At 45.1% G+C, this 12756-nt stretch overlaps 1 protein-coding gene across 4 annotated transcripts in view; it reads right to left on the bottom strand.

Annotated features, from left to right (window-relative positions):
- Nucleotides 1–1276: 1276 nt before the first annotated feature.
- Nucleotides 1277–12756, bottom strand: part of CKAP5 (cytoskeleton associated protein 5) — a 112662-nt gene continuing 101182 nt past the window's right edge. For all 4 annotated transcript variants that reach the window (XM_008270443.4, XM_051826308.2, XM_002709083.5 and 1 more), the window contains exons 36-44: nt 9385–9564; nt 7999–8186; nt 7444–7519; nt 6309–6497; nt 6080–6217; nt 5134–5217; nt 4880–5039; nt 2144–2295; nt 1277–1997 (exon numbers count right to left, since the gene is read on the bottom strand). In XM_008270443.4, coding sequence (XP_008268665.1) covers nt 1752–1997; nt 2144–2295; nt 4880–5039; nt 5134–5217; nt 6080–6217; nt 6309–6497; nt 7444–7519; nt 7999–8186; nt 9385–9564 — 1413 coding nt within the window. In that variant the 3' untranslated portion in view covers nt 1277–1751. The remainder of the gene's footprint in view (nt 1998–2143; nt 2296–4879; nt 5040–5133; nt 5218–6079; nt 6218–6308; nt 6498–7443; nt 7520–7998; nt 8187–9384; nt 9565–12756) is intronic.

Here is a 12756-nt window from a genome sequence, read left to right as displayed (position 1 = left end):
GTTAAAACAGGAAATTCGTGAGTCTGCAGAATCTTGGTGGGCCAGGGCTTTAACCAGAGCAAGGGGAGGGCATCAGGAATGCCCGGCACTTCCTAGAACTGCTTTGTAAACAAGGGCACACCTTTCCTCCTCTAGCATCACCGTGAGCACTGTAGGCCCTGGAGCACTTCCAGACGGGAGCACAGCTGCTCTTCCTAGCACTGCCCTTCTCCTTAGCGTGAACTCCAGCTTCCCATCTGTGAATGCATGCCACTCCCATGGTCCCACTCAAAAGGACAGAGGCAGGCCGGCGCCGTGGCTCAATAGGCTAATCCTCCACCTTGCGGCGCCGGCACACCGGGTTCTAGTCCCGGTTGGGGCGCCGGATTCTGTCCCGGTTGCCCCTCTTCCAGGCCAGCTCTCTGCTATGGCCAGGGAGTGCAGTGGAGGATGGCCCAGGTGCTTGGGCCCTGCACCCCATGGGAGACCAGGAAAAGCACCTGGCTCCTGGCTCCTGCCAGGATCAGCGCGGTGCGCCGGCTGCAGCGGCGGCCATTGGAGGGTGAACCAACGGCAAAGGAAGACCTTTCTCTCTCTGTCTCTCTCTCTCACTGTCCACTCTGCCTGTCAAAAAAAAAAAAAAAAAAAAAAAAAAAAAAAAAAAGGACAGAGGCAAATCTGACTTCAGGCAGCAGAGGAGTGTCTGACAATGACCAGAACCAATGGAGGATTCACTTGATGGAAAACCAGTTGAAGGTGGGCTAGAAAAGTTCCTTTGACCTTTCTGATTGCCCAGTCTCCCTAGGAACCCAGAACCTCTTAATCCTGAAGAGTTTTTCTGACTATGGAAGGAAGTCTTGTGCAATTTAGTCACCCAGAGGTGAATCCTTGGTTCACTTTCTGGTCCTCACTCAGACCAACTGTGACCAAAAGAGATGCCCATAAGCAGGAGGAAAGGACTAAGCTCTCCCAAACTGCACTAGTCAAATGTTTGTGGGGACAGGAACATGGTGGGACACCCAGGAGCTCCTGGGGACTGGTGGTGCTGGGAAGGAAGTCACGACCCAAAACCTCACACCAGGGGAGGATGCGACTGTTCTGCTCCCTAGGGAGCTGCACGTGGAGCGGAAAAGGTGAGCGACCCCCTCTCCCCAGGGGCAAAGGCGCCGCGCCGCACATGTGAGCTCCAAAAGCACAAACTCACCTTTCCCATCAGCTGCAGGCCCTGCTGCTCCCTAAGCAGGTGGCAGAGGGGCTGCTCCTCACTCCGCACATGCAGCATCGCGGGAGACAGGCATAGTTAATGCAAACTTTATTTATAAAAGACTCTTAAATTAGTTGTGTCATGCCATGCATTCATACAGAATACAGTGACCCTTCAGGGCTACAGAGGGAAGAGCTCACGAACTCAAAGGAAAGCTAGTAAAGAGCTTCTAATAAAGCTAGGAAAGATAAGGACAATTTTACAAATGAGCAATTAGAAATAAAAGAAAAAGGATATGGAAACTAGTGTGGGCTGAGAGGAGAGCAGCTGTTGACAAGTCTGTACACTACGCTAACCCTCAGTTGGTCTCCTAGAGGGGCGGCTGTGGCGGAGAGAAGCAGAGCACGCGCAGAGACTTGTGCCATGGCCACTCCTGCCCCAGCTCCTCGGTGTGACACACACACACACACACACCAGTCTGTGCACACTCGGCCGGTGAGGCCACTTCCAGCTATGAGGACTCCTAGTTTAGTAAACTAAAGCTGCAGGGTGCCGGGAGTGGGCAGCTTCATTTGCGACTGCTCTTTATTCTCTCCAGCCTCTTTTTCAAGTCATCAATGTTAGTTGTGGAGGAGGAGGAGGAGGTCAGGGGTCCTGAAGAGTGAGTCTGGTTAGAATCCAGGTCCGAGTGCTGGTGCTGCTCCCGCGACTCCCGGAGCTGAGAGAGTTTGCTGTGAAGCATGTCCGTGGAAGAGGCCACGGGAGGAACTGCTGGTTTGGAGAGCAAAGAAGTCAACGGAGGTCGGTCATCTTGCTGTTGAGAGAAGAAGGGACATTGTCTAAGATCAAGTCAAGCTGCAGTTCTGGGACAACATACACCAAAGACTGAGCCACTTCTCTCTGGGCTGGGCTGGCCTGGGCCTGCCTGCCATGAGGCACACAGAATGAAAAGAGCAGTACCTTTGTATTGTCCAGACCACACCGCTGCCGAAGGATTTTTAGCCTTTCCAGGTAGACAGAGGGTCCCACCTCTTCTCCATTTGTGTTACCTATGGAGGACACCGTGCTTGTAGGAGTGGGCACACATGTGACCTCCATCTGAGGGGAGATACCTAGAGAGGAACATGTAAAGAATATTCAGAAACACACTCATCCCACTTCTCAACTGCCTTGGTTAATCTGCCACCAAAGAAAACAATGAAGAATTTCCTGGGGTTTGAATTTGCCAATGAACTTGAAAACTAAAAAATCCATAAGAATCTATCCAGAAAGGATAAAAGGTGTTCTGAAAAAGATAAGCATCATGAGATAGTCAAGAACTGATAAAGATTCTCCATTTGCTGTTTCACTCCCCAAATGGCTGCAATGGCTAGGGCTGGACCAGGCCAAAGCCAGGAGTTTAAAAAAATCCCAACCAGGTCTTCCATGTGGATGGAAAGGGCCCAAGCACTTGGGCCATCCTCTGCTGCTTTCCCAGGCTATTAGCAGGGAGCTGGATCGTAAGTGAAACAACTGGGACCTGAATTGGAGTTCTGACAGGATGCTGGCACCACAATGCTACCTATAAACCTAATTTTTTTTGTGCACTGGGAAACTAAGACATTCATGTGACTTGCTTTATTACAGTGGCTAGAACTGATCCCACACCATCTCTGAGGTACACCTGTAGTGTAACTGAAAAATCTGAGGACCTTACATGCTTGGAATGAGTAGATTCGGCTTGGAGCAGGCAACACACAGGGGAAAGCTCTTACTCAAACCGGGGAAGGACACAGGAGCGCAAAGCCTTGCAGTACTCACGAGGAGGGGGGGGGGGAGCTGAGGGGTTCAGCAAATACCTCAAGAGGGGACAGCAACGGGTCCCTGTGACCCTTCACTAAGAGTGCTATTCTGGTAGGAAAGCAAAAACCAAAACCTAAACCTAAATAACAACAAACTCTGCCACAGTCTCCAAATTTCTGAGAAGGGACAATCACAAAATGTAAGCATTCAAAATACCAAATTTGCTGTCACTAGAAAATGCATTACGCAGGCCCGTGAGATAAGATACTAGGAGGAAAAACTGCCTTGTGACAAACAGGAAAGTGACGTTTACATCTTTATCGTAACGATGAGAATACTGTGCAGCAGTGAAACACGAAGAACGTCACAGCCAACAGAGAGTGAATACGCCAGGGCAGGAAACCAAGCACACGTGTGTCGCAAATGCACTGTTTGTCCAAAAATATCAAATGTTGGACATCACTAGAAAGGACTCGGCAGACGTGAAAAGGAGGCCTTTCCCCAATCACCCAAACTATGGTCTGTGCAATCGTGGAATGTTACTGGACATTCTGCTCACCACACTTCAAGACAGACTCTCAAGGTCTTGGGGAGGGGTCATCTGAGGTGTGAAATGTAAAAGTCTAACTGGTTAAGAGAAACAGCTGAAGCTTCAGCCTAGCAAGATACATGCAGTGAGAGACCATGACTGGAGTCTGGGACTCACAAAGGAACACGGTTCCATAGGCAGACACACACTTCAAGGCAAGAGTAGGTGTGCGTCCCTCAACTTGGACATAACCCCACGTGGGACAGTGCTGAGAGCTCTATTCTGTCCTGACGAGGGAACTGAGGAAGCTGGGTGTATCTTCTTGGCTTCAGGCTCACAACAGCTTTCTTCTATGACTGAAACCTCCTAAATCTTTCTTAGGATTCCAGATCCTGTGGGTAGTAAATCTCAGACAGTAGCTAGTTCACTGTGAGGACAGCAACATTTCAACTTCAACTTGGAGTAAGCATTCATTCATGTCATTTACAAATACTGAATACCTGTTATGTTCCAGGCAACAAACCAGACAAAAATCCTTTTGCTTTGTGCACGTGCAGACACACACCCACATACACATACACATACACATACACAGGCAGGGAGAGACACACTGAATAATTAACCTGGCCAGTGCCACATTGGATGGTATGTCAGAGGTGGCACATATTGCAGCAGGGTGAGGAGTATATCAGAGGTTTTAAATAAGATCTCATTGGAATGGTAAAGGAACAAGGATCTGAAAAGGAAAGGGGGCTGACTAACATGAGTGTTTTAGGAGAGTATTCTACATGTAAGAAACGGCCAGGACTGGAACCCAAGGAGCCTGTGTGTTCCAGAAACAGCAAGGGGGCTGGTGGCTGGCTTGGATGGAAGACCAGCTGGGGAGGGCATTAGGAGAGAGCTCCCAGAGTGTCAGGGCCATGCAATGCAGGACCTTTGTAAGGGCTTTTGCTGGGCACAAGTGAGTGTCTCTGGGGAATGGTGAAGTGTCATTCTGATACTAGGCATGGAGAAGAAATAGAGGTAAGGGCGAAGGCAGAGAGATCAGAGAGGAGAGGTGCTGTCATCCAGGTAAGAGATAACGATGCCCTGGAGCAAGGAGGTAGCAGGGAAAAGTGAGGACAGGGTACAGGGTAGTGGAGGTGGTGGTGATGTGGATCTGCATACAATCTGCAGGTATAGCCTAAAGGATTTCCTGAAGGAGAGGAAAAGAAGACTCAAAAGCTTTGGATCTGAGCAACTAGAAGGACAAACTGCCTTCCACCAAACAGGAAAAGAACACAAATGCACAGGCTTAGGGGATATCAGGAGCCTAGTTTTCAACATGCTGAGTTCAGGAATGAAGCTGATGAGCCCATTCCTGGAGCTGCTAAGGGAACCCATACCTGTTGAAGTGGGAATTCGGCCTTTGCCCTCCCTTTCCATCTCAATCACCCTGAGGCCTCTTTCAACATAGCTCTGGAAGAACTGTGAGGAGTTTTTCAGAAATGGTTCGATGTCGGCGTCTGAGTATTTCTTCTTATATTCATATAACTCTGCTAGGCCCTGGTGAACAAGAAAAAGGAAAAGGTGTGGGTAGATGCCAGTGCCCCCTTTTCATAAAGGAGACCCTCACTGAGGTTAGCCTTTTTATTCTCACCTCTTTAGTATTCTCTTTAGAGCCAATCTTCTTAAAAATCTCAGCTAAGAAATCATTCACTTTGGCCTTCGATGATTTTTCATCCTGAAAAATTAGAAGACACAAGGAAGAACTGGTTAGAGTTGTTAATAGGAACCAATGGCTAGATGGGAACAGGAAAAAATCTCTCAAGGTCTGGACCTTCCCGGTGTGTCTCTGTGGACAGCAGAAGCATCAACACTCTAGCACCTAAAGCAAAAAGTACAACACTGGCGCTCTGGTTACTGAATGCTTCCGCCTCAGGTTTTCTTTTTTTTTTTTTTTTTTTTTGACAGGCAGAGTGGACAGTGAGAGAGAGACAGAGAGAGAAAGGTCTTCCTTTGCCGCTGGTTCACCCTCCAATGGCCGCCGCTGCAGCCGGCGCACCGCGCTGATCCTGGCAGGAGCCAGGAGCCAGGTGCTTTTCCTGGTCTCCCATGGGGTGCAGGGCCCAAGCACCTGGGCCATCCTCCACTGCACTCCCTGGCCATAGCAGAGAGCTGGCCTGGAAGAGGGGCAACTGGGACAGAATCCGGCGCCCCAACCGGGACTAGAACCCGGTGTGCCGGCGCCGCAAGGTGGAGGATTAGCCTATTGAGCCACGGCGCCGGCTCCGCCTCAGGTTTTCACCTCAACTTGATGAAGGAGGAATTGGCCCATTCTCCTGAATTAAGCAAAGTTCACAGTGGATTTATCTGCTCACCAATGCCTTAGGCACAGACACAGAGATCTTTCTTGGAGGTCAAAATGCGCACAGATGTAACTCACATTGCAAAACTTCAAGATGGAAACGGTTACAGCACCACAGCATTAACCACTTCCTGGACCCTCCCCACAGGCCCTCAGAAGCCTCCAGGTGACCCGCACTTAGGCAAGATCACTTCCAGCACAGCCTCATTCCCTCCATCTTTCAAGTGAGGCCACTCACTATTCGAGATGCTCCCTTTTCTGTTTCCTTATCAGACTTGCTCCCAGTCTGGTCCATACTGTGCTTCATCATCCGGCAAAGGTGGGCCTCTAGCTCTGACTCATTCTTGTTGTCAATCATCGTTAGGTGGTCTAGGATCTGAGGCAGACACAAACACATTCAAATGGGAGCACTGCCATTTCCACGAAGTTCTCTAAGCCCCTGGAGAGCAGCTGAGCTTCACACTCACCTTGGGCCCTTTTAATTTGCATAAGGTATGCAGCAGGGTCTTTAGAGTCCTTATGGGAAATTCACTTTTGCATTGCTTTAGTTTCTCTTTGGGGAAGACTTTCATGAAAATGTGGATATCCAGAAGAATTCTGTCCAGATTAATGCTGTTGATGGTATCAGGCAATAATCGTACCATTCTCCAGAGACACTATTGAAAGAAAAAAGAAATCAAACTTAGAAAGAGTGACTGAAAATGAAGACAATATGCCACCATTCATCTCCCCCAAACTACAGGCTCACTTCTAAAGGGTGGTCAGGGATAATTCAAGTTCAGTGGCTAAAACTTGAAAAATTCTGATCATGCATCTCCATCCTCTTCCCACTCCCCAGAGTGTGGAGCAATGAGAATGCCGTGCCAAGATGGCACTGGCAAGCGAGTGTCAGTTACTCAGGAAATGGTGGCGGAACCCACCTAGCAAAGGAACCTGCCTGGCAACAGGCAGTGATTGGTTACAGCATAAACCGCCCCTTGACCAGATTGGCTGCCTCAGCTATATAAGCTGTTGTACCAACTGAAATAAACCAGTCTGCGAGCTGCTCGCCTCTAGCCCGCCTTCACCCGACTCCCGGTGTCTGCGTCATGACTCCACGCCTATTGTCCCCACTGCGCTTCTCCTCTCAGAATAAATCTACCTCAACAACCCAGCATCACTCAATAAGTTCTGGAAATTCTGTCTTGGGTTTCCTTGAGAGAAGAGTAGTTCATATTTGTTTTGCCAAATCTAATCCAAGGAAATTAAATATCTTACTACACTATAGATATGTTCATGTGGAGTCTTTGAAAGAGACCAAAATATTACAGAACTGTATGTATATTTTTTCCGAAAAAGAAATGATATCTGTCTCATCAGACTTCTTGGCTTTTGATTCCAGAATTGGTAAAATATTTATAAAACAGCTGTTTTTACTGTTTGAGGCCAAGAATTGTTCAGGCCTGATCTTGGGCTTCAAACTGGAGGAAGGGAAAATGAAGACCACAATTTTAATTTTTCAGATGAGTCTGTGTCTTAGCTCCAATCTCTCCCCACCCCTCCATATTTTAAAACAGTGATGGCATTTTTAAAAGAAAAGAGATCAAATTATGTCAACTTCACCTTCATAACAAGCTCTGAGAATTTTGGAGAACTGGCTGTTGCTAGTAGGCTGTCCTGGAGCAAAACAAGTAGGGCACTGGAAAAACAAAACCCAACATCACAGCATTATTAAATTTTAAACCTCCATGCCAACGTAATTGGAAAGGCAAATGTGAATATCCTCTTTCCATTTAAGATGTCGTGGGCTCAGGAATCATCTTTGTTTACTTGACATTCAGTTATTAAAATAAACATCACTTTAAGTTTTGTAAGATACCACTCTAGTTTTCACTGTCATTGGCAGGTGAGAAATAAATGTACCTGAAAATGCACAGGAAAGATGTAACTAAAGAACCTTAAGGTTTTATTCTGGAAAATTTGTGATATTGGCTTACTGACTTATTATCAGCTGTAGCTTCTGTCTTAGGCTGGACTACCTTTGGTCCACAAAGAAGTAAAGAGTAATAAATCAACATATGAGGCAAACCTAAAGTTACAAGTCATCTAGTGACTTTCTGGTTGTTACGTGTAGAGAAAAGGGAGGCTCTTCCAGTGTCTTCTGCAGAGTAGATATACCTCAGGATGTTGGTCTGGTCTGACTTCTCCAGAACCTTCACCACCAAGAGGTTCACAGAGCGGATCACCTGTTGTCCTTCCTCTAGATCTTCAATCCGGGAGTCTAGCATTAAGGTGATGAGGCCATGCATCAGGTCTTTCAGTACTCCCGTGGAGGCCTCGCGGGCCAGGCTCTCTATCTGAAACAGCTATCCAGTCATAGTTGTGTTAGGGAGGTATAAAACTTGACACATAGAACAAAGAAGACAAACATGGGTGGTATATTCCAGTAAACACTCAATTTATATTTTGTATTTTAAAATTCAGGGGCAGGTTAAAAAAAACGTGGCAGTGGATCAGACATTATTTGAGACACCCTCATCTGACACTGGAATGCCTGAGTTCAAGTCCCAGCTCTGCTTCTAATTCTAGCTTCTAGTTGATGCGTACTGTGGGAGGTTAGGTGATGGCTCAAGTCGTTGGGTCCCTGCCACCCATATGCGAGACCTGGATTGAGTTGCTGGCTCCCAGCTTTGGCCTGGACAAGACTCAGCTGTTGGAGGCATTTAGAGAGTGACCAGTGGATGGAATATCTTTCTGTGTCTGTCTCTCTGACTTTCAAATAAAAAACAAACCCACAAAACAAATTTTTGTCAGGACAAAAATCCAAATATTAAAAAAAAAATCAGAGAATTAAAAAAAAATCACTATCCCCCCAAAACTTCAATAATATCCCAAATTAATTCATATGCTTCCTTTTTATCATAAAAGTATTTTTAATGTGAACACACTTATCTTTGAAAAGCCAAACAAGGGACATCATGCCTGGTAAAGAAACTGATGGAATGGGGGCCACTGTGGTGGTGTAGCAGGTAAAGCCACTGCCTGCAGTGCTGGTATCACATATGGTGCCAGTTCAAGTCCTGGCTGCTCCATTTCCCATTCCCTGCTAATGTGCCTCGGAAAGCAGTGGAAGATGGCTCAAGTTCTTGGGCCCCTGTACCCATGTGGGAGACCCAGAAGAAACTCCTAGCTCTGGATCTGCCCAGCTCTGAACGTTGTGGTCATTTGGACAGAAGCACTCTCTCTCTCTCTCCCCCTTTCTCTCTGTGACTCTACCTTCAAATAGATAAATAAATCTTAAAAAAGAAAGAAAGAAAGAAAGAAACAAACAAACTGATGGGAAGCAGAATTCCAAGTAGTCTTTAAGCTCCTACTTTATATCCTAACAATAAGGTTAGATAGAGTGACGGCCAATATCCAATCTTAGTAGTCAGTGACTTGCTTTATGATATGTAAAATTCTACCAACACTGGACTCACTGGAACATCTGCATTCGACTCTGGCTTTAGAACTCAGCTGGGGTAAGAGTGAAGGGGAGCTCCAGCTTTGCAGAGGTGTCCTTACCGAAATCATGTTGCCAATGATACAGCTGTACAACTTGATGATCTCATCCTTCTCCAGCTTCTCATCTGCCATATGTGTGTTGTAGATGAGTCTTAGCTGCATGAATGTGGCTATCAGAAATTGATCAATATGGCCAGACATAGCTTCAGCTTTATCTTCCTGTCTCAGGACTTCATCAATCTGATAACACAAATTTCAAGATGTGATTTTCCAAGCTTCATACTTAGCAGCATTCTTTCTCCGTAGGAATACTTATTTACAAAGCATTTCCAATATCTCACTTTGAAAAACCTAGTCCCTTTTTATCCGAGAGCCTCTATCCTAGAGGCTCATTGTTCAGTTTATAACAGTTCAACGTATTGAAAAGGGTGCTTTTTAGATTCTTTTAGACAGGGCTAATATTAACTTACTAGATCAGAAAAGTAGGCTCAGTCTGAACTCAAAATTTAGGTTTCCTACATCTTGGTCCAGAGAAAGGTTCAGAACATTGGTTATCATTCATGGTAAAAATAGGTATCTCCTACTCACCAGTGTTAAAAATAGCTTAATTTTTGTAATCAAATTAACGCCTTGAGAAAACATGATTAATCTTCAGTGATCCTCCTTTTTAACAGGGCTGCCACACTGACCAACTCCAAGGGCACCATTTACATCAGGGGTGGGGAACATTTTTACTGCCAAAGGTTCTTTGAATATTTATAACATCATGTGCAGGCCACACAAACATATCAAGTTAAGAATTAGCCTGCTATAGATTTATTAAGTCTTGAGTCCCAACTGTGGTTGCTTTGGCAGGGCCAAACCAAATGATTTTGTAGGCTGAATGTTCCCCACCCCTGACTTAGATACATGACAAAGTGAATGATGCCCTCTGGTGTTGCTGCAGCCAGTGGTTCCAATTCATATATCTCCTTATACATGTATACCACCACATAAGCACACAGACCTTTATATAACTGGGACCATTTAACAATGGTGTTCTAACATGGATATCATTAAAACAAAAATAAAATACATACTTTTTGGGAGAGCTTACTTACTTCCCCTCTTTTTCCCAAGGTATTAATACTAACAACCTGGTATACTCCTTCATGTCCATAGAATCATAATGGGTACTTCAAAAAACTCAGGGAAACGCAATTAAATTTAATTTTGATGCAAAAACCCCTTTGAAATCCACATATAGAAGGGTTCTTCAAAAAGTTCATGGAAGAGATGGGCATCTGATGCATGGTTAAGCTGTGACTTAGGATGCTAGTATCCTATACTGGAATTCCTAGGTTCAAGTCCTAGTTCCACTTCTAGTTCCAGCTTCCTGCTAATGCACACCCTGAAAAGCAGTAGGTAATGGCCCAAGTCCTTAGGTTCCAGTCACTCACATGAAAAACCTAGATGGAGTACCAGGCTCTTGGCTTCAAGCTGGCACTGTTCCAGTTCTTGAGGAGATTTGGGAGTGAACCAGCAGACAGATCTGTCTTTCAAATAAATTAAAACACTTTTTTTTTTTTTTTAAAGATTCATGTATTTATTTGAAAGTCAGAGTTAGAGAGAGAGAAAAGGAGAGGCAAAGAGAGAGGCCTTCCGTTCACTGGTTCACTCTCCAATTAGCTGCAACGGCTGGAGCTGCACAGATCCAAAGCCAGGAGCCAGGAGCTTCTTCCAGGACTTCCCATGTGGGTGCAGGGGTCCAAGGACTTGGCCCATCTTCCACTGCCTTCCCAGGCCATAGCAGAGAGCTGGATTGGAAGTGGAGCAGCTGGGACTTGAACCAGTGCTCATATGGGATGCCAGCACTTCAGGTGGTGGCTTTACCTACTACGCCATAGTGCTGGCTCCTAAAACACTTTAATAATTAGAAAAAAATCACAAAAATGAATATTATACAAAAACTATGCTTGGATTTAATTTTTTGCACTGGGGTGGGTGTTTGGCATAGTGGTTAAGACACCACTTAGGAACTTGGTATCCCATAAATGAGTGCCTGGGTTTGAGTCATGACTCTTCCTATTCCAGCTTTTTGTTATTGTGCACCATGGGAGGCAGAGGTGATGACTCAAGTAGTACCTTGGCACCTGTGTGGAAAGACCCAGGCTGAGTCCACAGATCCTGGCTTCAACCTGGCCCACCACTGGCTATTGCGGGCATATAGGGAGTCAATCAGTGGATGACAGCCGTTGCAGCCAACTGGAGAGTGAACCAACGAACGGAAGGCCTCTCTCTCTCTTTGCCTCTCCTTTTCTCTCTCTCTAACTCTGACTTTCAAATAAATACATGAATCTTTTTTAAAAAAAAAAGTGTTTTAATTTATTTGAAAGTCAGAGATCTGTCTGCTGATTTACTCCCAAATCTCCTCAAGAACTGGAACAGCTATCTCTCTTTCAAACAAATTAGTTAAAAATTTTTTTCGCACCAAAATAAATTTATCTTTCAATCCTATTTTCCCATGACCTTTGTAAAATACCCTCATATGCAACTCCAACACTTCTATTAGGTCAAGGTTTGTGGCTTTATTTATTACACAAGAAGATTACATTATTTATACTTTTCTGTACCTTGCTTCTTAATTCAGAAAATTATGAAAATCCCTAAATTCAAAAGGAATAATTCTATTTTTAAAGGCTCCCTAAGTGACTTTGTTATGTTGTAAACAAACAAAACAAAGTCACTTAAGGTACAAAATATACTTAACCACTCCTCTACTGAATGAACATTCAGGGTTTCTAGTTTGGTTATTCTGTCCATTATAAATAATGTTACAGTAGATATCTTTTGTGTATATACCCTTAATGTGCTTGTGTCTTTATTTCTGCTAAAAGGAAGAGTCCTAAGAATATAATTCTTTAGCTTGTAAGATACAGTACTTTAAATTATGGTAGGATAGAGACTATCATATTGTTTTCCTTAAAAAGGCACCAGTGGGGCCAGCACTGTGGAATAGTAGGCTAAGCTTCCGCCTGCAGCACTAGCATCCCACATGGGTGCTGTCAGTTTGAGTCCCAGCTGCTCCTCTTCTGATCCAGCTCTCTGCCATGGCCTGGGAAAGCAGAAGATGGCCCACGTACTTGGGTCCCTGCATGTGCATGGGGAGACTTGGAAGAAGCTCCTGGGCTCCTGGCTTTGGATAGGCACAGCTACAGCTGTTGTGGTCATTTGGAGAGAGACCAGAAGATGGAAGATCTTTCTGTCTCTCCCTCTGTAACTCTACCTCTCAAATAAATAAATAAATTATTTTTATTTTTATAAATCTGATCTGGCTGGTCAGATTGACTTGACTTTTTTTTTTTTAAGGTTTTGATTTATTTATTTGAAAGGCAGAGTTTTATAGAGAGGCGGAGGAAGAGAGAGAGAGAGAGAAAATGATCTTCCATCCGC

The sequence above is a fragment of the Oryctolagus cuniculus genome, chromosome 1 (genome assembly GCF_964237555.1).
Source record: "Oryctolagus cuniculus chromosome 1, mOryCun1.1, whole genome shotgun sequence".
Lineage (NCBI taxonomy): Eukaryota > Metazoa > Chordata > Mammalia > Lagomorpha > Leporidae > Oryctolagus > Oryctolagus cuniculus.
This window is presented reverse-complemented; position numbering and strand designations above follow the sequence as displayed.